Source organism: Xiphophorus couchianus, chromosome 3, assembly GCF_001444195.1.
Source record: "Xiphophorus couchianus chromosome 3, X_couchianus-1.0, whole genome shotgun sequence".
Classification (NCBI taxonomy): Eukaryota; Metazoa; Chordata; class Actinopteri; order Cyprinodontiformes; family Poeciliidae; genus Xiphophorus; species Xiphophorus couchianus.
In genome coordinates this window covers 7332400-7358999 of record NC_040230.1, presented here as the reverse complement: position 1 = coordinate 7358999, position 26600 = coordinate 7332400, and the positions used below count along the sequence as shown (strand labels likewise).

General features: G+C 36.8%; 2 protein-coding genes across 7 annotated transcripts; one reads left to right on the top strand and one right to left on the bottom strand.

Annotated features, from left to right (window-relative positions):
* Positions 1-115: 115 nt before the first annotated feature.
* Positions 116-16191, bottom strand: notchl (notch receptor, like). 4 transcript variants are annotated; one of them, XM_028012492.1, is made up of 11 exons: positions 14589-16191; positions 8825-8966; positions 8189-8521; positions 7091-7302; positions 6407-6737; positions 5017-5192; positions 4411-4472; positions 4200-4323; positions 3609-3706; positions 2334-2665; positions 116-1748 (listed from the first exon to the last, which is right to left on the bottom strand). In XM_028012492.1, exons 2-11 carry the CDS (start codon positions 8881-8883, stop codon positions 1247-1249), a joined length of 2229 nt encoding a protein of 742 aa, XP_027868293.1. In that variant the 5' UTR covers positions 8884-8966; positions 14589-16191; the 3' UTR covers positions 116-1246. The 4 variants fall into 4 exon arrangements, with proteins under 4 accessions (XP_027868293.1, XP_027868290.1, XP_027868291.1 ...); XM_028012489.1 differs by lacking the exon at positions 14589-16191 and adding an exon at positions 11088-11355 and having other exon boundaries at positions 8825-8981; XM_028012490.1 differs by lacking the exon at positions 14589-16191 and adding an exon at positions 11088-11354 and having other exon boundaries at positions 8825-8969.
* On the top strand, positions 14161-25762 carry tap1 (transporter 1, ATP-binding cassette, sub-family B (MDR/TAP)). Of its 3 annotated transcripts, none has more exons than XM_028012495.1 (13): positions 14161-14226; positions 16288-16620; positions 17620-17827; positions 17957-18071; positions 18782-18912; positions 19090-19295; positions 19590-19787; positions 20492-20620; positions 20701-20895; positions 20969-21142; positions 21757-21916; positions 23029-23165; positions 23253-23483. In XM_028012495.1, exons 2-13 carry the CDS (start codon positions 16300-16302, stop codon positions 23481-23483), a joined length of 2205 nt encoding a protein of 734 aa, XP_027868296.1. In that variant the 5' UTR covers positions 14161-14226; positions 16288-16299. The 3 variants fall into 3 exon arrangements, with proteins under 3 accessions (XP_027868296.1, XP_027868295.1, XP_027868297.1); XM_028012494.1 differs by lacking the exon at positions 14161-14226 and adding an exon at positions 14248-14527; XM_028012496.1 differs by lacking the exon at positions 14161-14226 and having other exon boundaries at positions 16300-16620; positions 23253-25762.
* The last annotated feature ends 838 nt before the right edge of the window (positions 25763-26600 follow it).

The following is a 26600-nucleotide window of genomic DNA, read 5'->3' as shown; positions in this document are numbered from 1 at the left end:
TAATTTTATTCATAGTTCATCACATTCTCTATAACAAGTGTCAGATGTGAACTCAAGAAGACTGAATGTACAAACTATTAGTTTAAGGTCATGCACATGGAGTATATGCAGCTAGTTCAATAAAACTCGATAGTTTCCCTTTAGTGCCTTTGATATGAATGTGCAATTCAAAAAGAAAAACCTGGCATGATAGTAGAAGTATACTTTGGCACTGTATTTAGGGTTACTTGCTTTGCAGATCATTTTAAGTAGTGCAGATCTTTGAATCTGCACTGCAAATCTAAATAGAAACAGTTTTATTGCATCAATTAACAATTTAATAAGATATAACTGAATTACCTTACTAGGAATTGAATTTCTGTGCAAAACAAAAACAGATTGAGAACACAATGTAAATGCAAGCAAGTATTCCAAATAATCCATAAAGAGTATTGGGAAAAATATATAACTGCAGAGCTCTGCTAAAACTGTAAGCTTTAGCAAAAGAAAAGATCGAAACCTAATTTTAATATTAATACAGTGTCCCATTACATCTGACAAAATAAATGCCAACAGACACTGGTTTCCGATATACTGTATGTTAATAATTTGCTTTGTGTGCAATGATATTAAATAAATATGATGAAATCCACATAAAAATGTAAAAGAAATTGGTTTATTGTACATAATCTATCAGGTCTATTCTGATTTTAGACACAGCTCTAAAATTATTTTTCCTTGAACATTCTGCAATAATCAGAACACAAGCTGCTGCAACATCCACAATCTTGTGCAAACATCTTGAACCATTTCTCATTGTATTATAATTCCCTTTTAAAGGAGTCATATCCTTGTGATCTCTATCAATACCTCTCCAGTCTTCCTGAAGGTTTTTCTTTCAACTATGACTGTTTTTTAACTTCTTTCCAAAGGAAAACTACAGAAAGACTGGAAGACTGTGGACTATGACCATTTCATAAGATTACAAGAAAGTCTAGTTGATTAGAAAAAAAATATAAAAAAACTTTAGAAAGGAAGTGGGATTCATCCCAAAAAATATTTACAACAACGTCTCCCTGCATAATAGGAAAAGCCTAAAGTGAAAAAAGTGGTAAAGAATGTCTCTGAGGAGTAACATGGCTGTTAAACACTGATTAATAACAAGATGTCCAAGAGATTTTTTTTATTTTCTTGACTCAACCAGTGTATCTTGCACATGGCTGATTTGAGTTCTGTCCTCTTGTATTTCACTGCCTGCTTCTCTTTCCTACAAGACTGTTTGCGTGGAGTCAGTGGAGCTGTTTGTGTTGGGTTTCTGCTCAGTATTCACTGAACTCACTGCGGCCTGATTCACTCTGCTGGTATTTTCAACGTTCATCGCTGGTTGGCGATCTGGTTGGGCGGCAGTGGTCGGTGGGGGTGAAACCACCACCCTTTCAATGGGCTCATTGGCTGTTCTGTCTGTCACAATGAGGTAATTCGGCTCAGGCTGGAGAGCGCTGGAGCGGCGCTGCAGTGCATGCTGGGTACAAGAGAAAGAGCGCTGCCGAGGGGCTGGCTGGGGAGAGAGGAAGTGAGGTGTAGTGGCTCGGGGGTTTTCGTGATGCCTGTCACGATCCTCGTCTTCTGATGTCACCTCCTGTAAGGTACTGATTGGCCGAGGGGAACGACCCATGACTCTTGGAGGAACGAGTGCCGTGGCTGATTGATTGAGCTGGGGTCTCCAGTTCTGGGGCGGTGGGTACTGCATTCGGCCCATTGACCAATCACTGGCAACGAAGAAAAGTCATGAAAACATGATTAAATTGATGAAGGCATCAAAGAATTATGGTGAACAACTTAAATTAAGAAAAAGAGAATGCTTAATTTATCTCCATTGTATGGCTGAAAACATATCAGTCGATATTTTTGATTGGTTTTTTGTTTTTCCTCTTGAGCTGTTGTAATCATTCTCTCCTTTCACTCCACCTCGTTCTTTTTATTTTTAAACAGTTATGAGGCAGCGAAACATGTAACCGCTGCTGCGGCAACAGGTTGTTGCTAGGTAACCAAAGAGAGAGCAAGTTAGTCAAGTTACCAACCTGAACTTTGCTTTGCTGACCAAAGTTAGACGTCTATAGCTTTTCCTCTACCTACGTCCCCCAGAATGCTGTGCGGTTCTGAACTGGAGTTCACTGAAATTATTGAACATTGGATTGTACGTACCAGCTCTACATCAAACTGACCACAGCACCCCCACAACCATTTTCTGAAATAGTTTGATCATTTTTGATCATTTGTAATTGCTAAAATTATTTGGTTAGTCTGACAAAATAATTATGATGTGTGTTTGAGTCAAATTTCTGAAAGCTTACTTCTGAGGTGGTGAGGTCATGTCTCGATGGGCTATCATCCCAGAGAATGAGGCGCTTCTTCCAGGGAGACCCTGAGAACTGACCCAGGGCGAGTACATTAGAGCACGCTCCTCCCACATCACATCGCTGGCCGTGTTAACAGGAACAGGCCCTCTCTGGATCTGGTGAGCCAGCAAGAGCTCCAGGACCTGATGGTGCATGGCCTCTCTGGCCACATCGATTGGACGACGGCCCCTCCGGTCATGCAGCTCCAGGTTGGCACCATGAAGCAGGAGAAGCCTGGAAGTGTCATAACAGCCATGGAGGGAGGAGAGGAAGAGCGCTGTCTCACCCTAACAGAAAAAAATAATTGTATAAGCAACTGTACTCAAAATCATTTATTACATATAATCTTTTGATGATAAAATTCTAAACTGATACAGTGCCTTTCAAAAAGATTTATACCCCTTCAGCTTTCAGACATTCTGCCAACTTACAGCCACAAACTTCCCAGCCACAAACCAAAGGAAACTGTTTGCACTGAATTTGTTTTAGGGGTAGCCAATTAAAGGGAGATAGAATTAAAATCAATATTGTGCTGACTCCATCGTTATGTTTTGTTTAGTTTTCCAATGGTAAATTGTAAGTTAAATTATAGAACTTTATCGACACCTAGTGGACATTGTTTATGTATTTAATTTGGTCAGTCAAGCAGAACTCGTCCAGTTGTACGCTTGGTGTTTTCGACTGTCCTTAAGACACGTTTGTTTCTTGGACACTATTTGTCTGTAAGTTAATTTTATTAATTGTCATTTCAGTATTGTGTAATATTTTATAGAAAAGTTTTACGTTTCCCAACCAAAATTTAAAGCTACATTGTTAGCTAATTGGTGATAATTGGGAGTCATTCATTTGCTGTAGTCTAGTTGTTTTCTTTACCTTGTCTGTGGTTGATGTGTACTTTGGTGCTTTGTTACAGTTTTACAAAAGAAAAAACAAACAAAAGAGTTACAAAATAAAACTAGAAAACTATCACGGACTGGTTTATTTTCAACTCAAGGTTAGCTAGCTGTCTAGCTTTGTAAGAGCAACACATCGTGAGGGCAGCTTAAATATTGAAACACATTTTCAAAAGAATTTGCACAAAAATGCTCAAATGTTAATTTAAATTGGTGTGAAACAAATCCCCCAAAAATATATTGAAGTTTGCAGCAATCACATAAAAAATGTGCTATGGTTTAACAGGTGGGAATTCTTTCCTGGACAATGTCTGGATAATAAAGCTTAGTCACATACCTTGTTGTCTTGAAGGTCCACAGCAGCTCCATAGCGAATGAGGGTCCTTGCTAGGGAGAGGTGATTTACTGAGCATGCCCAATGTAGGGCTGATCTCCCTGAGAGACAAGTGTGAGTGGAGGGGAGGTGAGGGAGTAAGTCAGCCAGTGAACAACCATTACACAACAGAGTTAAGCCCAGATGGTAAGGAGATGGGGGATGAAGAGGGAGAACACCTCTAATTAGGGGAGGATGGGGTGATGACACAGGAGGACAGAGGGTTGAAGACAAAGAAAAGGACAGAAGAGCTGAAGCAAGGAGAAAGATTAAACACAAAGCTAATATATCCATCAACACAAGAATATTAACTTTGCTCTGAGTCAGAAGAAGAGAGTAGGGGAGCTGGAGAAGGACAGGTAGGAGGGACAGAAGGGACACAAAAAGAGGATGTGAGAGAGACGGGGTAAGTCACAAGTTACTCGACCCCCTCAGTGTCAGAAAAAGATGATTGTGAATTACACCCGTTTGACATAAACTCTCTACATGAAGACTGGGGGCTGAGGTACATTATCATGTCCCAGACTAACTAGTGATGTTGTCAAGAAGCATTACCAGTATGATCTGTGTTGTTTACTGGAACTCCAGCTTGCAACAGTTCCAGAACCACTCTGTCCAGCCCACTGCGCACAGCTCGGATCAGAACCACAGACCCATCGGGACCACACCACTCTGCTGACTGCCAACAGAACATTACTAAAATAAACGTTTGACTACACCCGCAATACACATTTGGTTTTCAGCTTAACTACTCGTAATGACTGACCTGCTGGGGGGGACTGAGCAAAGGAGGAGGCATGGCATTCCTTTCCCATCCTCTAGGTGGAGCTGTTTAAAAGAAAGTTCAGAATGAGTGATGCTAAATTCAAATGGCAAAAGTAAAAGGGATGTGAATCTTAAAAACAAAATTTTCTTTTAAAATAGCTTTATGCAAGGGCCTGTATGATTACTGTAGGGACTGTGTGTGTACTATCTTTTGCAAAGAAGTGTTTACATTTTATATATTTATAAATTCACAGTCATAGTGATGATAAATTATACTGTTATACTTACTCAGGGCATAAACTGGGCTAAATTCAACCTCAAGCGTAAAAAAACCCCACAACAGATATATTCTAATTTGAAATCAAGAATGAAGCAAAACTGAAAAACTAAAACCTCTTCTACTTTTGTTGGATTCAAGAGTTACAAAAAGCTTTTTACTAGTGGAAAACATTTAGGAGTTTTGAATCCTTCTGGCAAATTCGCTCCAAGAGCAGAACAAGCGGTCATGATTGTGTTTTTGTGTTGAATGTTAAAGTTATTGTCAAGACAGTTAGCACAACATTTCAGGAAAAGTTGTATTCTTTCTAAAACAAATATGGCCGATTACGTTGTATTGGCCTGCGGGTTTGAGCAGCTCCAGGCCGAAAGTGTCTCTGGTCCGCGGTCCTGTGGTCACAGATGGATGGGTCCTCCAGTCGCCTGGAGCACATTATGTTGATGTCCTCCATTGAGCTTTGGGTAAAATCTGTGTCACTTCCTGGCTCTTGATCCCTTTTCATAGGCCTGTAAGCAAAGATAGTATTATGAAATCATATTTTTCCAATATATCCTGTTACAATTTGTTTATTAGGTTTCCTTTTTAACCACTTCTTTATCCGCAAATGCACAGGGAGCTCTGCAGCACATGTACAGTAGATTTCTGTACATGTGCAGAAATCTACACATGTAGATTATGTTGATTTTGGGGAATATAAACATCTAACAACTATACAATAATCTTCATTTTTCTGTAGAAGATAATTTTGAACACTGGTATGCATTCAAAAGCTCTTTAATCTTATATTGAGCTCTTCTGTTTGCCTTAATTATTGACTATTTATCAATCCTCTTTGAGATCAGTACTGTAGTTTTTAATTTTTATGTCACCAGTTATGTCACCATTGGAAAAAAATGTTTTAGTACGTTAAAGGACACTTGTAATAAATCTAGATTTTTCATAAAAATAAAGCTTTTCTTTCTTTCTGTTCCTATGTTAAGTGATTTACTTTATTTCCATCCAATTCAATAATATTAATTACAAGAATTTGTCAACCTTGTGGTTGAGTGATTATTAAAATTTTTCACATGGCTCTATGAAACAGAATGCTAACAGGATAAAAATTCTACAAAATAATAAATCCACACAAGCGAGTTGATTTATTTGTATATGTGACCATATCCTGATGCCACCTTGAACAATTAATCTTAATGTGGAGGAGTATTGACTGTTCTCTTGGCTACCCCAGATGATGGAGCTCCTCCAGCAGACACTAACTTTGGCTCAACAAAACAAATCTGTAGGACAATCAAACTCCAGTGACTCCTACTGAAACTCTGAGGTTGAACGGTCAATTTGAGCATTCTTTGTTGCATTAAAAAGAAACTGTCTGAGAGAAATTGAGATATGTTATCAGACAATACACCTATCAGTTAATTCCTCATATCTAGTATACCAAATAAACCTTGTAATGAGCAGTGTACTGTCTAACATTTTAAATCACATCTTAGTGCTTTGCTGTATTTCTTAAAATATTGTAAAACTCTGAATCTAGTGTGAAATAAATATATACATTTAGGCAAATGCATTTAGAACACAATTTTTAAATGTGTTCTAAAATGAGAAACTTTGACAATCAAAAATAAAATTTAGCCACAATCATAAGAAAGCAGAGGACAAATGTTTTGGTTACACAGCTCTTTCAGACCACATCACAATCTTTAGAAGCAGCAACACTTACCGCATTCGAATGGCATCCTCCCCTAACGGTTCCCTCCTCCTCTTTTTCTCTGCTTCCTTGTATTTCTTTTTCTTCCGAAGGCTAATTTTATCCTTTTCTCTGCTATATCGAACTCGTTGCTCTTGGTGTGGTGTGTGTTGCATCCAGGCCTTGGATTTGCTGCTGTCATCATCGTTAGCAACTTTAGACCGATGTCTCACCCTAACACTGCCGTTGTTCTCTGATCGCTGCAATCTCATCTTCCTCATCACCAGAAAGACCACCAGAGGAATCAAAATCAGAAGTCCAACTGCAATGGCAGCTACAGCCCAAATCCAGGCAGGGGTTTGCTCTTTGAATGAAATAATGGAAACATTAAAATATGCAAGTAGATAAAAGTAGCATCAGTTATCTAAGATAATTTCACCTCTGATGAAAGGAGCATTCAGTCTAAAAAAACTGTCTAATAATTTAAGCTTAATTTATTTCTACAGTTTATTCATACCTCTACTTTGTGAAGACATAGAAAATCATCTTTGTGTGCTGATACCTTTTTTTATTTGGTTGTGAATACAATTGAAAAAATTCACACCCCAGTCTGCACACCAGGAAAACAAAGCTGTTTTATATTGTTTTGATTGGCTACATTTGAAATATGGAAGTGTGTGTGAGCATGTGTGTAGGTGACAGGAAACAAGAGCCTACCTTCAACTTCCACTTGTTCCTCTCTGGTTCCTATTTCCTCTTGGACACCTCTGATGCTGATAATGACTTGCAGCTCCTGCAGCATTGGGAACGTTGAAGGCTTTGTCATTATCATGGCACGTAGGAAACTGCCGGCTTCAGTAGCGTACGGGAAACAGGTAGAAGGTGACCTGGAGCAAGGCCTGTTGTCGACTTGTAGGAACAGGAGGGAACTAGAGAGGAAACAGGAGAAATTTGGTACAAAAGAGCAGATACCTCTTAAATCTTATGCCTTTCTTGCGCTTAATGAAGATCCCCAAGGTGTTGTCTTTGCCACCCTTAGTTTTCTGTGTTTGCTCAGTTTAGGCTGTCTTGATAAATGATTGATGTAGTCCACCTCACCCCACTAGGTCCACAGCTGTATGAGAAATACTTTATTATCACTAATCAATATAAAAATGAAGTACATGACTGTGGGTCACTCCAACTTTGCTTGTTGTATTTTTAAGTCAATACCACTAATCTTTTTGGTTGATTTGGATTAAGTATTTAACCCTACCTTACTCTAATTAATTAATAATTCTCCAGGTTTCTGCACATTTTTAGGTTAACCAATGTAGTAATACATTTGAATTTAATGCAAAATGCATTAGCTTTGGACACAAATCTCTTGCTGTTGTTGAAAATTTGAACCAAATTATCTTTAATATTTAAACAAACAGTTACTGCTTAATTTAACTTTTCTTATCATTTCTTCTTGTTGGGCTTTAAATTACACAAAAATATTTGTTGATTGCACCATGAAAAAGTTTAACAACAAATTTTAAGGTTGCCCTACTTGGATTAATGGAGGTCTTCAAGGCAGTCCAGTTGGTACCCTTTCATTTTATGTGTTATTATATAGGAATTTAAACCATTTCTTATGTATATAAAATGTTTGCTTTGTTTTAGCCAGAGTCTTGCCAAATGCTTATTTTTAATGCATAATCTATCATCAAACATGTATCACTTACTGTTTCATTAAGCTTGCTTTGCATAACTAACTTTGTCTTTAGTACTATTACTGTCAAAATAAGAAAATGGTGTAGTCTCAAATCCCACACATAGAGTATTACCTACCCATTAGAATCTGTTGGTGAAGAGTGAGCCAGCATGTCAGCAAACTTCTGAGGGTAAATATCAAACAAGTTCAAGCTTGCTGCAAGGGAAATGTTTCCCCTCAGTTTCAGGGGTGACTGCAGGATGACGCTGAGGGTCCAGAGTAGAGGAGTGACAGCAAGGGAGAGATTTTGTTTTGGGATTTTGGTGTGAAGAAGCAATGTGCCTTTAGCCCACAGAGGGCTCTGCTCTCTGAAGCAGTCACTTCCATCCCATCCACAGGCAGCGTTGTTGCAGCCCTGGTCACAGCGATTGCTGGCATAATAAGCTCGACAGTACTGAGTGTGTCCCGGACTGAGAGATATGATGAATGGGGAACAAAGGGATGAGAAGAAAAGACATGTTAGTGATGGAAATAATAGGATCATAATAATAAAGTGTTTAAGCACACCCTCCAATTTTACAAATATCTGTACCAGGTCGTATGTAAAATAAATCCTGCAGGTAATGTTTTTTCACCATCTGCTGATATGTAACATCTTAATAATAGAAGATGGGGATTCTTATTTTACGCCACTAAAATCTGCCTTATTAAGCTAAAAGGGTTTCCATAATTTACAGTTCAGAAAAGTTAATTTAGTCACAAAGGTTTTTTACTTGCAGTGACCACGATTCTTCAGGCAGTCAAATCCGTCTCGAAGGCAACGTGACTCCATGCATTCTCGGTTACATGTCCCATCTCCGAACTTCTCCTTGCAATTGTTCTCGCGACACTGGTCCCATGGATCACTGGACCCAGCTGCTGAAATTGATACTGATTAGGATGAATGAAAAGCTGACGCAAACAGCAATTAGAGGCTTGTTGAAATAAACCTTTTATACATCAATTTACTAAAAAAGACAAACTGGCTTTATGTTGTACTTAATTGCATACTGCAGCAAATTTCTATATTAGAAGGATCCAACCTTGCAGCAGACTGATCTATCTGAAAACAACATACATGTACACTAGCAGCCCGTAACTAATGACTGCCCTCCTTTCAGTTGATGACCTTTTTACTATTAAAACAATCCTGTCCTTTTGAGACGTGGACTTTTTTAGACCCCTGATTGTGTGTTGTGGTATCTGGCACCAAAATGTTAGCAGCAGTCAAGCCACAGATGCTTGATTTGATTAATATCTGGGAAATTTGCAGGCCAAATCAACACCTCTTGGTTGTTCCCTCATTCCTGAACCATTTTTACTCTAGGGCTGTGAGCATTATCCTGCTGGAAGAGGTCAAAGACACCAGAATATGTATATACCGTTTTACAGAGGGTTTACATGGTGTGCAACAATGATTAAAAAGGTGGTATGTATCAAGCGAGAATCTATTTGGATTCTAAGTAGAACACTGATAAAACATCACACTGCCTCCACCGGCTTACTAACTTTTAAATCAGTGGTTCCCAAAGATTTTCTTTTGGGCGCCCCTCTGGATTACAATAACCCCCCCCCAAAAAAAGAAAAACAAAATCAACTGGGCACACACATCGTTCAACCAGACATAAACCTATACACATATTTTGTTTTCAAACTCCACTGAAGTTTATTTTACACTTCAGGATTCAACAAAACAAACTACAAACCATCTTTACAGTGAAACACTTTTGTGTAACTGTTTTTTTTAGTTCTATATTGTAGAGTATTCTCTGCTGTCAGTTGTATTTCAAACATATTTCTTTTTTTATTTGTAACACCCCACACTTTAGGAACCACTGTTTTAAGTGAACAACACACATTCACGCAGATGCAATTCCAAAACATGATCTATGTTTTGGGTCACACTTCATGACCCAGTTCTGAGTTCATATGTCCAAATGTGAACAGGGGTCAGCATACACTCTGAGAGACCCACAACTATACAGACCAAAGGGAAACACCGTTTCTGACAACAGTTCACCATGGTGCCTTCCCTAGATTGATTTTAATAGACGTCAATCACTACAAACCAGAAACACACCACAATCACATCAGTTTTGGATATTGTCTAACCAAACTGGCACAACTTGACCTTGGCAAACTCTCTCAAATCCTTAGTTTGGTACATTTTTAAATCATTTTGTTAATAATTTTAAGGGCATAGAGGTCATGATGTCATGCCCAATTAGTGCATTTCTGAATGAATAATCTGGGGAGAACAATAGCCCCACATTCACACCTAACTGTGCAAACATAAATTAACCCAAACAACTGGGGCGGGGTTAATGTATTTGTGTATATAACCTTAGGTTTTCAAACCAACGTGTTTTTATCAGATGGCTGGTTCTCCCATGCATTCAACTACTCATTGTTTCAAACCATCAGCAACTATTCACCACAATGCAGGTCAAGCCACGCAAGGTGGGTCGCAATACAGCCAGCTAAAGGGGACAGGAAATGGGCCCGACATAAACAGGAAGTTTCCAGAAGGAGCGAATAGCCAAAGGAAACGGAGTGGGCTGGGAACTTGATAAAGGTCGAAGGTTGTCACCAAGGCAATGTGGAATGTGATGGAGTTGGACAATGGACTTGGCAGGTGTTAGCAAGACCATAAAGGGAAAAGAGCCCGTTGACAATAGAGCTGAAATTAGATGACTACTTCACTATGATTCATTTGATCAGTAAATGTCTATCTGTGATTCAAAAGGAATTAAATATTAGCCCTCATTTTTATGTAAATACATATTTAGAGAATCTCAGAAAACCTGTTGAAGATTGTTACGCCAAAATATTCCCTTAATCTTTAGCAGAATAGTAATAGGAGTTAAAATGAGAATCAGCCTTTTTACACAGTAAATTTTCTTAGACTCTTATTTGAGGACCTCCAGCCATGTGAACAGGAAAAAAGAGAGCTGGTACATTAAAATATGATTTTATGAAATATTTTGCCAAACTCACCTTGAGACGTGCAACTCAATCCCAACAGGACAAACATCCTGAGACTCAGCATGTTCATGTCACGTTCTTCTGTAAACCTGGGTTTGAAAGTTCTTCTAATCTATCCCTAATCCATCACATCAAGAACATCTTGAGGTCTTGCTGCTCGCGCTAAGTCAAGTCACCAAATGTCATCACCGCTGTATCAGCCACCCTGCTCACTCTATTCGCTCACTCCTTTTTTTTCAGAGGCCCTGCGGATATCTGGACAACTTCCTGCCACTGTGTGCAGAAGCATAGGAAGGGCGCTAACCCCTGTGTGTGTTTTTGCAATAATGTGACTGGAGAACTGCTAGGAGGGCTATTTCTTCATGTCGTGAGGACGCAGCGTGGTTTGAATTTGATTTTTGAATCTAAACACACACACACATATCCAGAAATAATGGCCAAGCCCTTTCTGTAAGATAAATCAGTAAATGTTACTAAATAGTGTCACATATGTCACAAATGTTCTAAGTATGACCTTATTTTGATTCTTGACCAAATTCAATGACAATGGAATGAAGAAAAATCTTGACCTTTTTTCCAATCTTACCAATGTTCTCTAAAATTTTGAACTATTTGGATTCATTTAATTTCAACAACAAATTGTTGATTACAACCGGACTCTAACAGCACCATGCAAACATTTTATCATCCCTTTCACATTTTCACATTTTGTTGCATTACAGCCACAAGCATCAGTGTATCTTGTTTGTATTTTATATGACACACTGATACAAAGTAAAATGAAATTCAGACATATTTTTTTCATTTATTTCTAAATCTTATTCTGACAAGTGTGGTGTGCCTGTATGTATTCAACCCTTCTGAGTTTATGGAACCAGCTTTCAATACATATTTTATAATCCTAGCCACAGTTTTTTTGTGGCTATATTTTAAAAAAATAGCTTTATTTTTCCACCATGGACAAAGGCGCTAACCACCCTGCAGCCCTGCAGCTATGTAAGATGGGATATTGGAGGACCTGTACATTTCTGGTCCAAAGACACAAAACAGCAGAGAAACTGGCTCCCAGGTTTTTTTCATAGTCAATCTTTAGATTTATAGCTTTAGTTCTTGATTAAGCTTACAGTTTGACTTATCTGATTACTGCACAGTCTTGTATTTCCCTTGTTAATGTCTTTTTATGAATTACTGTGCCATCCACTTTTATTGCCACCCCAGAAAAAATGCAGTTTTAAAACCTCAAAATAGATCAAGCGTTTAATGCTCTAGTTGAATCTCACCTTGAATGTTTTTTAAAAATACAATCTTTAATTTAAGTACATTGATTCAGTGACAAAAAAAGGACTAATTGTTTTTGTTAGTTTTTTCAACAGAACCACTAATGTGTAGACTCTTATTTGAAACTGTATAATTTGTCATTGAGGCATTTTTTCATTTATACTTGATCAGAGTTTGTTAAGCAACAAAGCTTTAGTTATATCACATAAATTCAGATGTAGTAGTTCTAAGGTTTGAATTTGATTTCTCCTGTAATGTATGATTACATACATGTATGATTACATACATCCCAAACAGGGATAGCTCATTCATTTCTCTGAAATCTCCTGTTTCGTTAGTATTTCTTTAATTTTTTTTTTCAGCTTTTGGATTTCTTTACAAATTCATAAAACCAAAACATGGGTTGGGGTTGCATGTTGGTGCAGTTGGCCATACTATTGCCTTGCAGCAAGAAGGTCAAATCCCAACCTGGGGTCTTTCAGGATGAAGTCTGGATTTTCTCCACATTCATACTTTTTCCCCAGATTTCTTTCTTTCTCTTGCAACCCAAAAACATCACTGTTAGATTAGTCGAAATCTCTAATAATAACTAAAAAAGGAAAATTCTGAACCATAAATTATTTATTTTTATTTATTCTGTTTTTAACATGATAGAAGTATAAAATCACAGACATGAGCAAGGAATGCAAAAAATACATATTTTTGTTCTAAAATAATCTTAACATGCTCAAAAAGGAGTAGGAAGAAGTAAGGAACTTATGAACTCCCTTCCCTCTGTGTTTAATAAAGAATTCCGATTGTGAAATAATACAATGTCCCTTTTCTGTTATTTTTCCAACAAACAGTATGTTGAACCCAAACACAACAGATTGGGTGATTTATAGGTAACTAGAAAAGGAGCTTAAAATAGTACGACCATTTATGACTTTACTTCTGCCATCCTTCAAACATGAAAGAAGGGGAAATAAGGAAGGAAGCTGTCAAAGATCAAGGTGTTTTAGGGATCCAGATGACACAAACAGCAGAAACAGCCAGACTGGAAGAAAAGCAAAGCAAGCTGTGACTTAGATAGGTGACAATTTTAGGACATCCTGTAGTTTCAAACTTGCCATCTTGTCTGTATGGTATAAAATGCTAGAAACACCAAATGTAAAAAAAAAAAAAAAAATGTAACAGAGCAAATAAAAACATTTCACAGAAGCAATAATTTCAGATTACATTGTTCTCACACCAACTTTTTGCAAAGGTGTGTACTAACTAATTATGTTGATGTAGTTACATCTTCTTGAGTAATATTACTGTAAGGTATAGCTACTCTCACTTGAGTAAAAGTTCTGGATAGTCTACCCACTGCGAATAAATTCATTGAATGAAGAACAAATACATTTCAACCAAACGTCCATGAGACACAAACACACCTAAAGTTTATGATGAAACAAGACTTATTTTGTTGTACCCAAGCTTTGTCATTCTTTTCTATCTGTAGAGCTTGTTGTGCTTTGTGGGGGTCAAAAATAATAAAAGGGAGTCATTTTCTTCTACTTGAATTTCCTACTTTGTAATTGTGTTTTTCCAATTTTTTCTTCATCTTAGTCTTATGATCAGTTTAGAAATACTTTTTTACTCGTACTTGAGTCATCTCTTGGAGAGTTATTGAATTGGTGCTGCTTACTCTTACTGGAGTTTTGGGGTACGCGACCCACCAGAGATGTAGTGGAGCCTTCAAGCCTCAACGAACCAGGGAAGGGGAACCAACACATTGTTAAGGAGGAAATCAACTCTGGTGATAACGTTACAGTGGAGTTCTAGAAAGTTACCACAGGGGGTCGCTGTTGAACTATTTGCGATAACCTAAACGTCTTGCAACAGTGAGGTAAAGTATACTTGTATTTATTGGATTGAAAAGAACACCTTATTCTCCTAAAGCCAGTAGTTTGTAAATAACACATATTAGATGGGCTTCATTGTTTGGCAGACTTGCAGGGGACTTTCCGATATAGAGGTATAAATAGTTGGTTTCAGTTTCACCTTTATCAGACCGTTTGGCTCATGCACGTTCCTAACAGCCTGTCCACGTCAGACGCGTTACAGCTTTATTTTTGACACTTCAGGTTTACTATTGGAGTCTGTCAAGTCTCTGAGGCAGCAAACTTACCTTGTGGAGAGGAATTCAAGTAAGTCTGCTGGGTTTCGGCGTAGTAACATTAGCTTACCAGTGTTAGCTACTGTACTCACCGTAGCTTGCATATTTACGGTTTGTCTGAAGTAAATTATGATATTCATCATGGGAGTTTGAGTTGTTTTGTTCGTATCATCCTGACCGGTGCCGCATTTGAAGCTGAACAGTGTTGTAGATAGATGTAGATAAAAACGAAAGTAAAAAACAAAAAAAACATTTTATTGGTCAAAGTGAAAGTAAAAGCATCTCTCTGCGGAAATGAGTTCTTGTTTTGTATTGTCATATTCACAAACTTTTATATATTTAATTGGCATTGCATGTGACACAAACTAATGTACAATTATTAAGTGGAACCCCCTTTACTCCGACACCCCTAAATAAAATACAGAGCAACAAATTGCCTTGAATTGATGCCTAATTAGGAAGATTCCACCTGTTTGTAAATTAATCTGACCTGTTGAGGTCATAGAGGTTTGCTATAGAATATTGGAGACCAAACAGTGTAAAGAAGACTATAAGGTGGTGAAGTCCAAAGTATTAAAACCATATCCCAAGCTTTAACATCTCACTGCATTGTTCAGTCCACCTGAAATGTTAGGCATGGCTGGAAACTTACCAGACTGTCTGGGTAGGTAAGCAGAACATTAAATGAAGAAGCTGTTGTAACTCTACAGAGATCTACATCTTGGGTGGAATAATCTTTGGCCAAGACAAGATTAACCAAATTTGGCTTTTATGGAAGAGTTCCCTGAAGAAAGCCAATGTTGAATGTATGGTAAAGTAATAGTGCTGTTTCAGGTTTTGTCATTACCATGTGTAAGAAGTTGCTCTCATCAGATAAAACATGAACAGAACATAAACTTTTTGTCTGCACTCCTGTTGCTTGCACCTTGTGAACATTATATTGTATCATATTTAGGACTCTGTTACACCCTACATGTAACAATTGATTGAAGCATGCATCTTTTCTGGTGATGCTTTGCCAAGCATCTGCTGCAAACATCTTCAACTGTAGAGGATTTTCCCATTTACACACCATACGAGTACAGACTACCTATGTTTATTTTGGTGAATCCATGATGAATAAACACTAGGTCTCCAAATCAAACACTCCCACCACCATAGTACATAAATTGATATACGTTTGGTCTTGACCAGTTCTTTTCTCCCTTCACTCTTGTCATCACTCATAAAAGTTTCAGTTCAATTTCACACACTTACTTTTCCCAGATCCCAAAGCCTCGAATCTTGTTTTTGTAGCCAACTAATATTTGCATTTTTCAGTGAAGCCTGTTTTTATAATTATAAAGTTTTCTGTTGAAACAAATTTTTCACGAGACAGAACTAACTTCAGCTTTGTGTTTTTGATGTGCTACATAGTTTTTTGAGGACTTTTCTTCACCACCGGTGTGAGTCTTTTTTCACCTTCAGCACTAGTTAAGAAAAAAAAGTGTTTCTCAAACACTCAAAAATTTTGTTATTATCATGCGACTCACCTGATTTAAATTTAACTAAAGATATATTTTGATTTGCTTTCATAATTCACAGGCTTCACACAGACATATCTGACTGCTTTAATATTCGTCCTATTACTTTGTCTTAAGCAATATTGTTTCCCCAAATGAGTGAAACTGTCTATAAAAGTGAAATTTCTGCAAGGTGAGGATTGGAATCAAAATATTTTTCTTATTGAGTCTATTGTGTATGTTTTCTAGCTGAGCCTATCTCTCTCTCTCTCTGTGTTTATTTTTGCAGTATCTACGCGTAATGCAGAAAATGAGCTACTTCTTCCCCTTGGTTTGCATTTGCATGGACGTGTGCGCTGTGCACGCCATTCGTCTAGCACAGCTCTCACCTCTCCTCCTCCCCCAACCTTTCATCACCTTGTGGGGGGGAGCTCTGACCAGGGCCTTCATCCTGGGTTTTCTTGCCTTCACTTACCCTGGAGGCCTCCCATGGGTGAGAAGCTTTGAGGGACTTCAAAGCATAGCCGTCCTTTGCTTCCACTTTCCGGTGTACATCACTCTCCTTTGGCAGCTGGGCCAATCCACTGTTGAAGAACTGTGGGGATGGCACTCCTGGGAACGGGTGAGTGGGTCTGATTGTTGCTTTCTGTTCAGTATGTATATTAATGGGGTGATTGATATAAATAAAAAAAGAGTTTAATTTTTGAACATTTCCCAAAGAGAACAATATGATGTTCCAAATCTTTCTTGAGTAAAAAAGGCAAGAAAGCCTTTATTATGCACAATGTATTATGAATTTTTAACATCATAATGTCACTGTGTTCAATATTCATATCACAAATGACTCTTTGCAATGCAATAATTATTGGATAATAGTATTATAAATTTGTGTTTACATGCTGATGGAACCTTTAGCATTTCCCAAAATGCTAATGGTCTCAGAATGATGAAAGCACAGATAAGAAAGAAAGAAAAGAAGAAAATAAGCATACAGTATATTGAAACTGATTTGGTCATTGCATTACTTAATAATATTACTGCCATTGCAGGATTTTCTACTATCATGCAGTTGTAGGAACTATTTTCCTTTTTTATTTAATTTAACCACTGTGGTTGCTATCATCAAACCATTTTATAGCCATGTACATTAACTGTGTGGTGAGTTTGTCCCTCAGTTTAGTGTTTTCATGAATTATGGATACGAATTTAAAAGACAGTACTCAAATCTTATGTGAAAACTATGTTTTCCATTCTATTCCTTTATATTTTGCTCTGTTTACCATTTGGACCAATTGACTTGTTTGAAATATGACAGATTAGGTCAGCAGGTGCACCCATTGCAGCTTCCTAGCCAATCATCAATCTTTCAAAAGCCTGACCTGAATATTTTGATACTGATTTTTTTATCATTCAAGTGTTTTAATGTCACAATGATAAATATTCATGGTTAAACTACAAACATCATCTAAACAATTCACAGTCCCAACCTGAACTAATTTGAAATGATTTATTAGTTTGTAGTCATTGTGATTTTTAATTAGTTTAGTTACTTTAAACAGTTAGTTTTAAATTATTTCAGATATCTGAGGCTTGAAAATCGATGTACTATTTTGTGTTGCAGGTGTTACAGGGCTATGCTGTTACAGCGGTGTCATGGCTCTACTGGAGTCGATACATCTCGTCCTTTATGACCAGAACTCCGTCACAGAAGAAGGAGAAGAAGCCTGGACCGGACAGTAGAGACTCTCTGAAGAGGCTTATGGGATACATGCTGCCGTATTCGGCTCGCTTCATTGTGGTGTTGGCTCTAGTTGTTCTCTCATCTTACGGTACATTGGTCGACATCATTCTATAAAATCTCCTCTGTTTCAGGGTTTTTTAAATCAGTGTTTAGTGTTTTGTTGAGCTTCGTGTAGCACAAAAGTTTATACAGTAATATTTTTAACTATTAAACGCAGGCGAGATGGCTATTCCCCAGTACACTGGTCGTATGGCAGACTGGATCATAAATGAAGAAGCACCCGATGCATTCTCCCAGGCCATCACAATCATGACAGTGTTGACTTTCGCCAGGTAGAGCATCAAATCTGTCATCACAAATTTTCTTCATACTCATTTTTAATTACTATAATCGTAATGTGTGAAATGTTTTTTACATTTTGATTTAAAGCGGGAAGATGTTGGATTTATTTTCAGATTTCTTTGCACAGGCTTATTTATTGCTAAGATAGTAGAACTAATAGCCAATCAGGTGTCAGAGAAGGGAGTTAAATTAAGTGATTTGTTAAAATACCTCCTGAAGGATGGTGGATTCATATCTAACTGTAAAATTACAGTTTGATATGAACATCTTCATTTGAGTCATGGTTCAGACATTATTTTCATTTTATTAATTTTTTCATTTTAAAAATTAGAATTTATTTGCACTTTCTAAAGTTTAAAATATTTTTGAAAAGTTTTAGTTTTAACTGAATGAGAAAAAAGTGTTCCAATTATTTTTTTCTCATCATAATGCAATACAATTATTAACAATTATTTTCCTGCCATTTAAAAGGCTTTTAGCACAGAACCACAAGAGAATTTTCATTGTTTGAAAGAAGACAAACTCTCCTCATAACGTATCGTAAATTAACACTTATAAGGCTAAAAATGTGATGAATGTGATTGTCTTTATTTTTCTTTTACTAAAATTTTTTGTACATGTGGAATTACACTGTCATTCCACCTATAAAATGCTTCAGTGATATTTTGTGTGCTTTCAACCTCTTCTCTGTGTGTTTCAGTGCTGTGTTTGAGTTTATGTGCGACCTGACCTATAACGTCACCATGAGCCTCATTCACACCTCAGTGCAGGGAGCCGTTTTCCAGGCCGTTCTCCGGCAGGAGATCGCTTTCTTCGATGCCACTTCCACAGGTAGGAATAATTTCAATGTGCAAATGTCTGAGTCGATAAAACTATTTTTACAATATTCTTTGCAGATTTCAAATTAGTCTCAGTGTTGCATTTGAGATAATTAGGGAACAATAATGCAACATAATGGCAATTGAAAACTTGCATTCATGTTGAACTGTAACCTCTGTTTTATGTCAGGTGAGCTTGTGTCCCGTATTACCACGGACACCAACGACATGAGCGAAGCACTGAGCGAGAAGCTGAGTCTCTTGATGTGGTACACGGCTCGTTTCGGTTTCCTGCTCTACTTCATGGTCAGCCAGTCGTGGAAAATGACTCTGCTGACCTGTATGGGACTTCCCATCATCTGGGTCATCCCTGAGCTCACTGGACATTTCCACCAGGTGACGTCACGCAAGGAAACGTTCCAACTGGAATAGCATTTTTTATTTATTTTTTGTAAACTTTATCAGATGTGTTGTTATAAATTTACTATGATACTATATTACTTAATTACATATTTATTTTATTAGTAAATAATGTCAGTGGGCATTTATGTTCACTTCAGCAGACAAAGAAAACAGAATCTCTTTTTTTTCACCTGATAAATTCCTAAACATATCAAAGTTGGATGATATTTGTTTATATGCTGCAAAAGTCTATTCTGTAAACTAATTTAATTTGTGTTCATGCTTTAGACTATTGCTGTAAAGGTTCAGGACTCTCTGGCAAAGGCTAACCAGGTGGCCACCGAGACCTTCTCCAACATGAAGACAGTGAGGAGTTTTGCCAACGAGGACGGAGAGACAGAGAAGTACAGGCAACGACTGGACGAAACATATTCTCTCAACAAAAAGGAGGCCGTAGCTTACGCAGCTTCTACCTGGGCCAACAGCGTGAGTACATTCCTGATATTTATCCTGCTTTAAGCATTTATTTAAATTAGCTCCTGAAATTAATGTAGAAAAGAAAATAATCTCAGACCTTACATTGGCAATCTCATTGGTTTTGCCACGGGAATAAATATGTCCACCAAGGGAAAAAATATTCCATGACCTATGTTACAAAGAACATAAGATAGCCCTTGTTGTTAATTTTATTGCCGAGTGCTTTTAAAGGACATGCCGGTTAAACTGTAAATAAAGTAAAAACAAAACATCAATACTTAGTACTGCAATATTCAATAAACACAAACTTAAACATAGATTTAGGAGCTAGGCTTGACTTGACTAACCGGTTATAAGGCAAAGTTTACTCTTAGAACACTTGAATAAACATCGGCATTCAAATATCACAGTGCAGCAAAACACAGCTAGCATTTGGCTAATTGGCTCTAGCAAATTCACCGAGTACACGCTTAGAACAGATAACAAAAACTCATCTCCCCACAGCTTACAGCATTAATATAACTCACCACGTAGGGCAACACTCACGAACGCCAGTAGAATATGAACGGGTGTAGCAAAGGTTTTAGCTACTGTTTTCATTTCACAATTCAAAGATGGCTGTTTTTTAGTGAATTTTAGCAGGATCAAGGTCATATTGCAAAAGAATAAAGCAACTGACTATTCTCTGAAAACTGGCATTTCTGTTGTTGCAGATGACCACTTTGGCCTTGAAGGTGTGTATTTTGTACTATGGTGGGACCCTGGTGACCCGGGGGGCTGTTAGCAGTGGAGACCTGGTCTCATTTGTTCTCTACGAGCTACAGTTTGCTTCCGCTGTTGAGGTGAGCCACAAACCCTGAAAAGACAAACATTTTGTTTTATTCATAAAGTTTTTTATTAACCTCCTCTCTTTTTCTTCCAGGCTGTCATGCGCTACTACCCAGAGGTAAAAAAAGCAATTGGTGCCTCGGAGAAGATTTTTGAATATCTTGATAGGAAACCTCAAATACCTCCTCCTGGCAGATTGGCTCCTGAGAATTTCAAAGGACATGTTCAGTTTAAAAATGTTCGCTTTTCGTATTCTGGAAAGACAGATGAGAACAGTCTTGTACTTAAGGTGTGTGCCCCTCTCTGCTGTTTTTTATCTTTCCCAAAACTGTTTGTTTTACCTAAATTCTCTTTTGTAAAAGGATGTGACTCTGGAGGTAACGCCGGGACAGATCACTGCACTTGTTGGACTAAACAGATCAGGGAAGACGACCTGTGTGAAGCTACTTGAGAGGTTTTACCAGCCTCAATCTGGAGAAATCCTGCTGGATGGGAAACCACTGAAAAACTACAAAGACCAGTACCTACATGAAAAGGTGGGTGGGTGGTGAACAGAGAATTTTATAATCAAATGGAATATTTTAACTTCCCTGTCAAATTTTTAATTTATTTTCTTGCCGCATTGCAGTCAGCTGTAATGGATAGCTACATGAAAAGAAATATGTTAATATGATCCATCAGTAATGGATTCAGAGAGCTTCTTTAGATTTCATTCAATAATATACTTAGAATTAAAGAGAAAACTTGTTTATTAGTGGTCAAAAACTGTGACATCACAAAACCTCATGGTACTAATCCTGCATGTCAAATTTCTGAAACTGAAGACTAAATTAAAATCATAATGACAAAAAATATAGTAAGAAATGTGAAGATGTATAAAAACATACTTTAAAACATACATAAAAACATATACAAATGCATTTTTCTCACTAAAAAGTTGAAAAAAACACACACACATATGTGTACACATATATATTTATATAGATATCTGCAAATAGAAATCGGTAAATTGATCATCCCCAATCTGTAAAAATCTGTTAAAAACTGTTCAATCAAATTTCAAACTACTCCTAAACTCCTTCATGATACTTGGTTGATTAAACAATGCTTTACAGCCACTAAACCCTCTTTCTTTATGTATTTTTAATAGATTGCTGTGGTGAGCCAGGATTGCGTGTTGTTTGCTCGATCTGTCCGGGAGAACATCAAGTACGGCTGCGAGGGCGCATCAGACAAGGACATGTACAGAGCTGCTGAGCAGGCTAGTGCCCACAAGTTCATCACTGGACTTTCAAAAGGATACGACACAGGTTCGATCCACCTTTAATTTCTATAGCAGAAGAACTCATGGTGTTATTACAGTGAAGATAAGACTTTTCAAACAGGTCACTTTACTGCTTCACAATACTTTATCCTAAACTTCAAATATATTTTTTAATTTGTTGATATAGTGATCAAATTGAGTGTAAGAACAAAAGGAAATAATGATAGAAAACTCTCCAGCTTCAGCATAAGATTATGTGAACATGTATAGCCTAGGGTTGGCAATGAGAACTTGCCAACCCTATCCCTAACCAAAATATTTTATAATGGTGAGAAGTGCAGCAGTTGTATAAAACACAGCAGAAGTGAATGGAAGCAGATACAAATTTTAGTTTTCTTACACATATTTGTGTTTCATAGCTGTGAAAACATTATTGAAAAAACTTCTTTCATTGCTCTCTGTAAGTCCGCCTTCAATTAGTTTTCCCACATATTGTTTGTCCCTCACGCAATTTTTATGGTGTATGAGTGAATTTCTGAAGTACCAGCATAAGCAGCAATCTACTCTACTACATTTGGCTCAGACACTGAGAAAAAGAAGTCTGTCTGCAACTACATTATTATGTCTGAAACCATACAGAAGAAAGATCTAGCGAGAATGCACATAAAAAAAGAACACAACACAACTTTGTATTTGTTAGGGGACTAACTAACCCATGTGATTTTGCATGCGATTTAATTATGCATGCAAATTAAATCACATGCATAATGCATGCGATTTTGCATGTGAAATTTAAGAGAAATGTCTTTCTTCTTAAATTTCACAACCTTTTCCTGCATACCTGCATCTTTGGGAAATCTACTGTGCTGCTGTAATAAGCAATTATACAACAACTTGGCATGTGTAAGGTTTAAGCTATTCACTTAAGGCATGTTATCACACAAAAAATGCTTATTGGTTCAGTGCCATGTCTGATTGTGAATGATAAGCTCTCTGCATCAAAGCAGTGATTTCTAGGATTATTTTTCAGTTTCAAGACAAAATCAAAAGGCCTGTTGGAAAATATGAGGTCTTATTAGCTGTCTATATTATATCTTGAAAAATTTATATCTACTTAATAATGTTATTTTTTAATGGTATGTGTTCTTTTTTACGTAGATGCTGGTGAGAAGGGGGGTCAAGTATCTGGAGGTCAAAAGCAACGCATTGCCATTGCCAGGGCTTTAATTAGAAAACCGAAAATCCTGATCCTGGACAACGCCACTAGTGATTTAGACACAGAAAATGAATACCAGGTACAAAATAATTCACTTGCCTGAATTTTTATTATTTGTTTATTTATCTTTTCTTTTTTAAAGAAAAATCTTTATCTTACTTCTCAGGTCCGTGAAGCTCTGTCAAAGCTGGCAGAGAACTGCTCTGTGCTGATGATCTCCAACAAAATGAGTGTCGCAAAGACAGCCAGTCATATCATTGTCCTGAACAACGGGACAGTGGAGGAGGAGGGCAGTCATAATGCTCTCTTGGAGAAAGGTGGCCTTTATTCAGAAATGGTAAAGAAACAGGAAGAGGGCTTCAAACGTCCAACAGATGAAAGCAGTGGTCAGCAGTGACCTGCCTGAGTGACTGTAAAATGACTTAAAGTTGGATGGTTATCTGGAGTTCAGGTGAAAACTTAAGCAAAACTCATATTGGTAAAAATGCTCTTAATATGAAACAACACTTTTTACTGAAAATATTTGCTTGAGTTTGACTCCGTAAGACAATTGCACCTTGAAAGGGAAGAGAACTACATCTTTAAGAAAAGGGTTTGCATTGCCAACATGTTTTAACAGGAAGTTAAATCCTTAGATCCTATCTCATTGAAATAGAAAGACAAGAAACATAATCTTTTGTTCACAAAAGCCACAAAACTTAAAGAATCATGCATGTTGAATGTTTTATTATTGTCAAATTGCCCACTTCTAAATCCTGCTGCACAGCTTTTACAAGGCTGTAAAAACACACATGTTGTGCCCTAAAATATTGGAATGTGAAATATATTTATTTTGTACAGAACAGAAACTTAAATGACAAAAATTAACGATTAATTTATTCAGGGCTTTTATTTATATTGATCATTAGAAATGTCACAGGAGAAAGTACAGACTTATCTTAATTTTAATCTTGCACTTAACAGACAAGGTACATGCCTGAGCTTGTTCTGCTTCACAGTAAAGCTAAGAAATTACATATCATGCCTTTTACTCTTTCCATGTAAAAGAGTAAACGAGAGTATTTCCATCTTGTGGAAATAATTTTTTACCTTTTTTGCAAAACAAATTGATTTTCAGGTGATTTAAGACAGTGCCTCTAATATTTTCTGTTAATCCACTCAAATAGAATCTCTTTTGTAGCAGCCAACTCTCCAAAACATGGCCCCAGCAATCCTGTTTATTCTGTTAAAAAACAGCTGAAGTCCAGCAAACCGTTATTTCATTCATGGCACATTTCAGGATGACACATCAAATGCCAATTAAAAGCATCAACTGACATGTTTCAATCGTGAGAAGAATTACCTGCTTTGCAGAAGCAGATTCCCTTATGCGTCGTTGTTGAATTTATATACTTATAGTCCTGAAAATACCACAATACTTTTGACAACATTTTGCTACTTTTAAAAAATGTGGATTGTTTGGATCAGAGATTTTATTTAACCCCTTAATTGTCACTTCCAAAATGCTTACATGTAAGTCAATGCATCCATGAGGACACTGGTGTCCTCGTGACATTAAAGGGGAAGGAAAGTAAAAGTCAAACTCATCTTGCATGTAGTACAAAAGAAAACCAACCATTCCTTTAATGCTACAAATGCTAGTAAAGCTAAAATATAATCCTATCTTTTATGATTTTCACAACAAATTTGAGGTCCTATTAGCTGTCTCACATGGGCCAGGCCAGCAGGTGGAAAGATTCCTCTCATGTAACATTATGTGGTCAGTTTTTTTTTCTATATTTTTGTTCTGTATTTCACATTCTTGAGCTGGTTACATGGCGCAGGAAAATATATGATATGGATAACTGTACAACAACTTCAGAAACTCCATAATAACAATCAAAAGACAACTTTTATAATAAAAAACAGAAAAGAACATTTTTCTGTTTATTTTTTTTTTGTGTTGCAATCATGTTTATCTAATCACCAATATCATTATGCTTGCAAATACAAATAGAAATATTTTTTAAAACACTTCTAACAGATAAAGATCACTTAGTGTTCCACAAGGACAAAGCATAAAAATCAAAGGCATTCATAAATCACCTATAATCATCATGTGCATAGTTCCCTAAAGCTGACCAGCAATGTTGAAATGTTACTCAGCAGGAACGCTATCTGATCAATAACCTTTTTTTCACTTGTGGTTTCAATTTGAAGCTCTGGGTTCTATTATTCTCTTTTTTTTTCAAACATGGGAGTTATTTCTTCTTTTTTTTTTTAGCCTGGTTGCTTTCCAATATCCTGCTTCGAAATCACCCCGACAACCACTTTAGTTAGAAAAGAGTCTTTAGTGTCCTTCATAAACACTTTTATCAAGATAATAACAAATACAGTAATACACAAAACCAGAAAACGAATAAAAGGCATTGAAAGGGACTTTTGTACAACAAAGCAGCATTTAAAAACATATCTGTTGCTTTGAGAAATCTCATTTTTTCCACCTGGTAACAAAACAGATGTAAAGAAATGATGTCTGTTATTTTGAAAAGAATTTGGTTTGTGAGGATTCTGTTCATATGCTTGAGTACATTTTCTGTCTTTTATTCTTATTGCAAAATTTCTAAATGTTTTAATGTGAAATTGTTTTGTTGGATTCAAACAGACATATAGCAATAAACTGTTTTTATTATTATTTGTTTTGCTGTTTTTTTAACATTTAAGCTTCATGGAAAATATATTTCTTTATGTACTTTTATGTTATAATTAACAAGATTGTTCAATTCCTCTTTGTGCAGTTGACATTCAAAAAAATAATATCAATTAGGCAAGCTAAAAACAGCAAAGCTTTTTACAAATCCAAGTTTAAATTTTTGATTTTTCACTGGCAAAATATTGTTTTTTGGGGGTACGGACATTGGCTTCACAACAGATTTCTATATTTTTTTTATTTGGCATTTCTATGCATTACATTTATATAAACACTCAAACCTCCCAGTGTTAATCATGAAAAGCTTCTGTAGTTCACTCCCACATGCTTGAATCTCCACTCATGGTGACCAATCATAGTCCTTTTGGCTTTCATTTCTTCACCTGATTTTGGGAATTCACCTTTTCTTCAAACATTTTTTTTTCCAACTGTCCTAAGCAACAAAGAAGGAGAAGTAAGCAAACAATTTTGTGTGAAACTTTCCTTGGGAGGCCATTTTCATGCAAGTCCACACTTTTACATGGAGCTAACTTTTTCTAGTTCTTAATTTTACAGTTACTTCCATTACCTCTCCCTTCTGTTAGTTAGATTTATAGTCAGCTTGATTTGCAACTTTAGCTTTTCAAGTTGGCTGAAAATTTGGGAAATAATTAACTGAAATATTTTGTCATCAAAAGTGAATATCTTAAGTTAATAAAGCTCCACAATTAAATTATGATGTATCTGATCATTTTGTACACCAATAATAAAAAAAATAAATTGACAATGGTAGCACATTAAGATGACATGGCCCTTCATGCTGCTTTTGCAAGACAATATCTATGA

What these genes read in the sequence shown, in the direction of transcription:
- notchl (XM_028012489.1), bottom strand. Translation starts at nt 11,145, where the DNA reads ATGAACATGCTGAGTCTCAGGATGTTTGTCCTGTTGGGATTGAGTTGC. An exon ending in AACCCGCAGGCCAATACAAC is followed by an intron (nt 4,473 to 5,016) that starts GTAATCGGCCAT and finishes TCTTTTAAACAG; the next exon opens with CTCCACCTAGAGGATGGGAA. An exon ending in TGGACCTTCAAGACAACAAG is followed by an intron (nt 2,666 to 3,608) that starts GTATGTGACTAA and finishes TTTTTCTGTTAG; the next exon opens with GGTGAGACAGCGCTCTTCCT.
- tap1 (XM_028012496.1), top strand. Translation starts at nt 16,300, where the DNA reads ATGCAGAAAATGAGCTACTTCTTCCCCTTGGTTTGCATTTGCATGGAC. An exon ending in AGTTTGCTTCCGCTGTTGAG is followed by an intron (nt 20,621 to 20,700) that starts GTGAGCCACAAA and finishes TTTTTCTTCCAG; the next exon opens with GCTGTCATGCGCTACTACCC. An exon ending in ACACAGAAAATGAATACCAG is followed by an intron (nt 23,166 to 23,252) that starts GTACAAAATAAT and finishes CTTACTTCTCAG; the next exon opens with GTCCGTGAAGCTCTGTCAAA.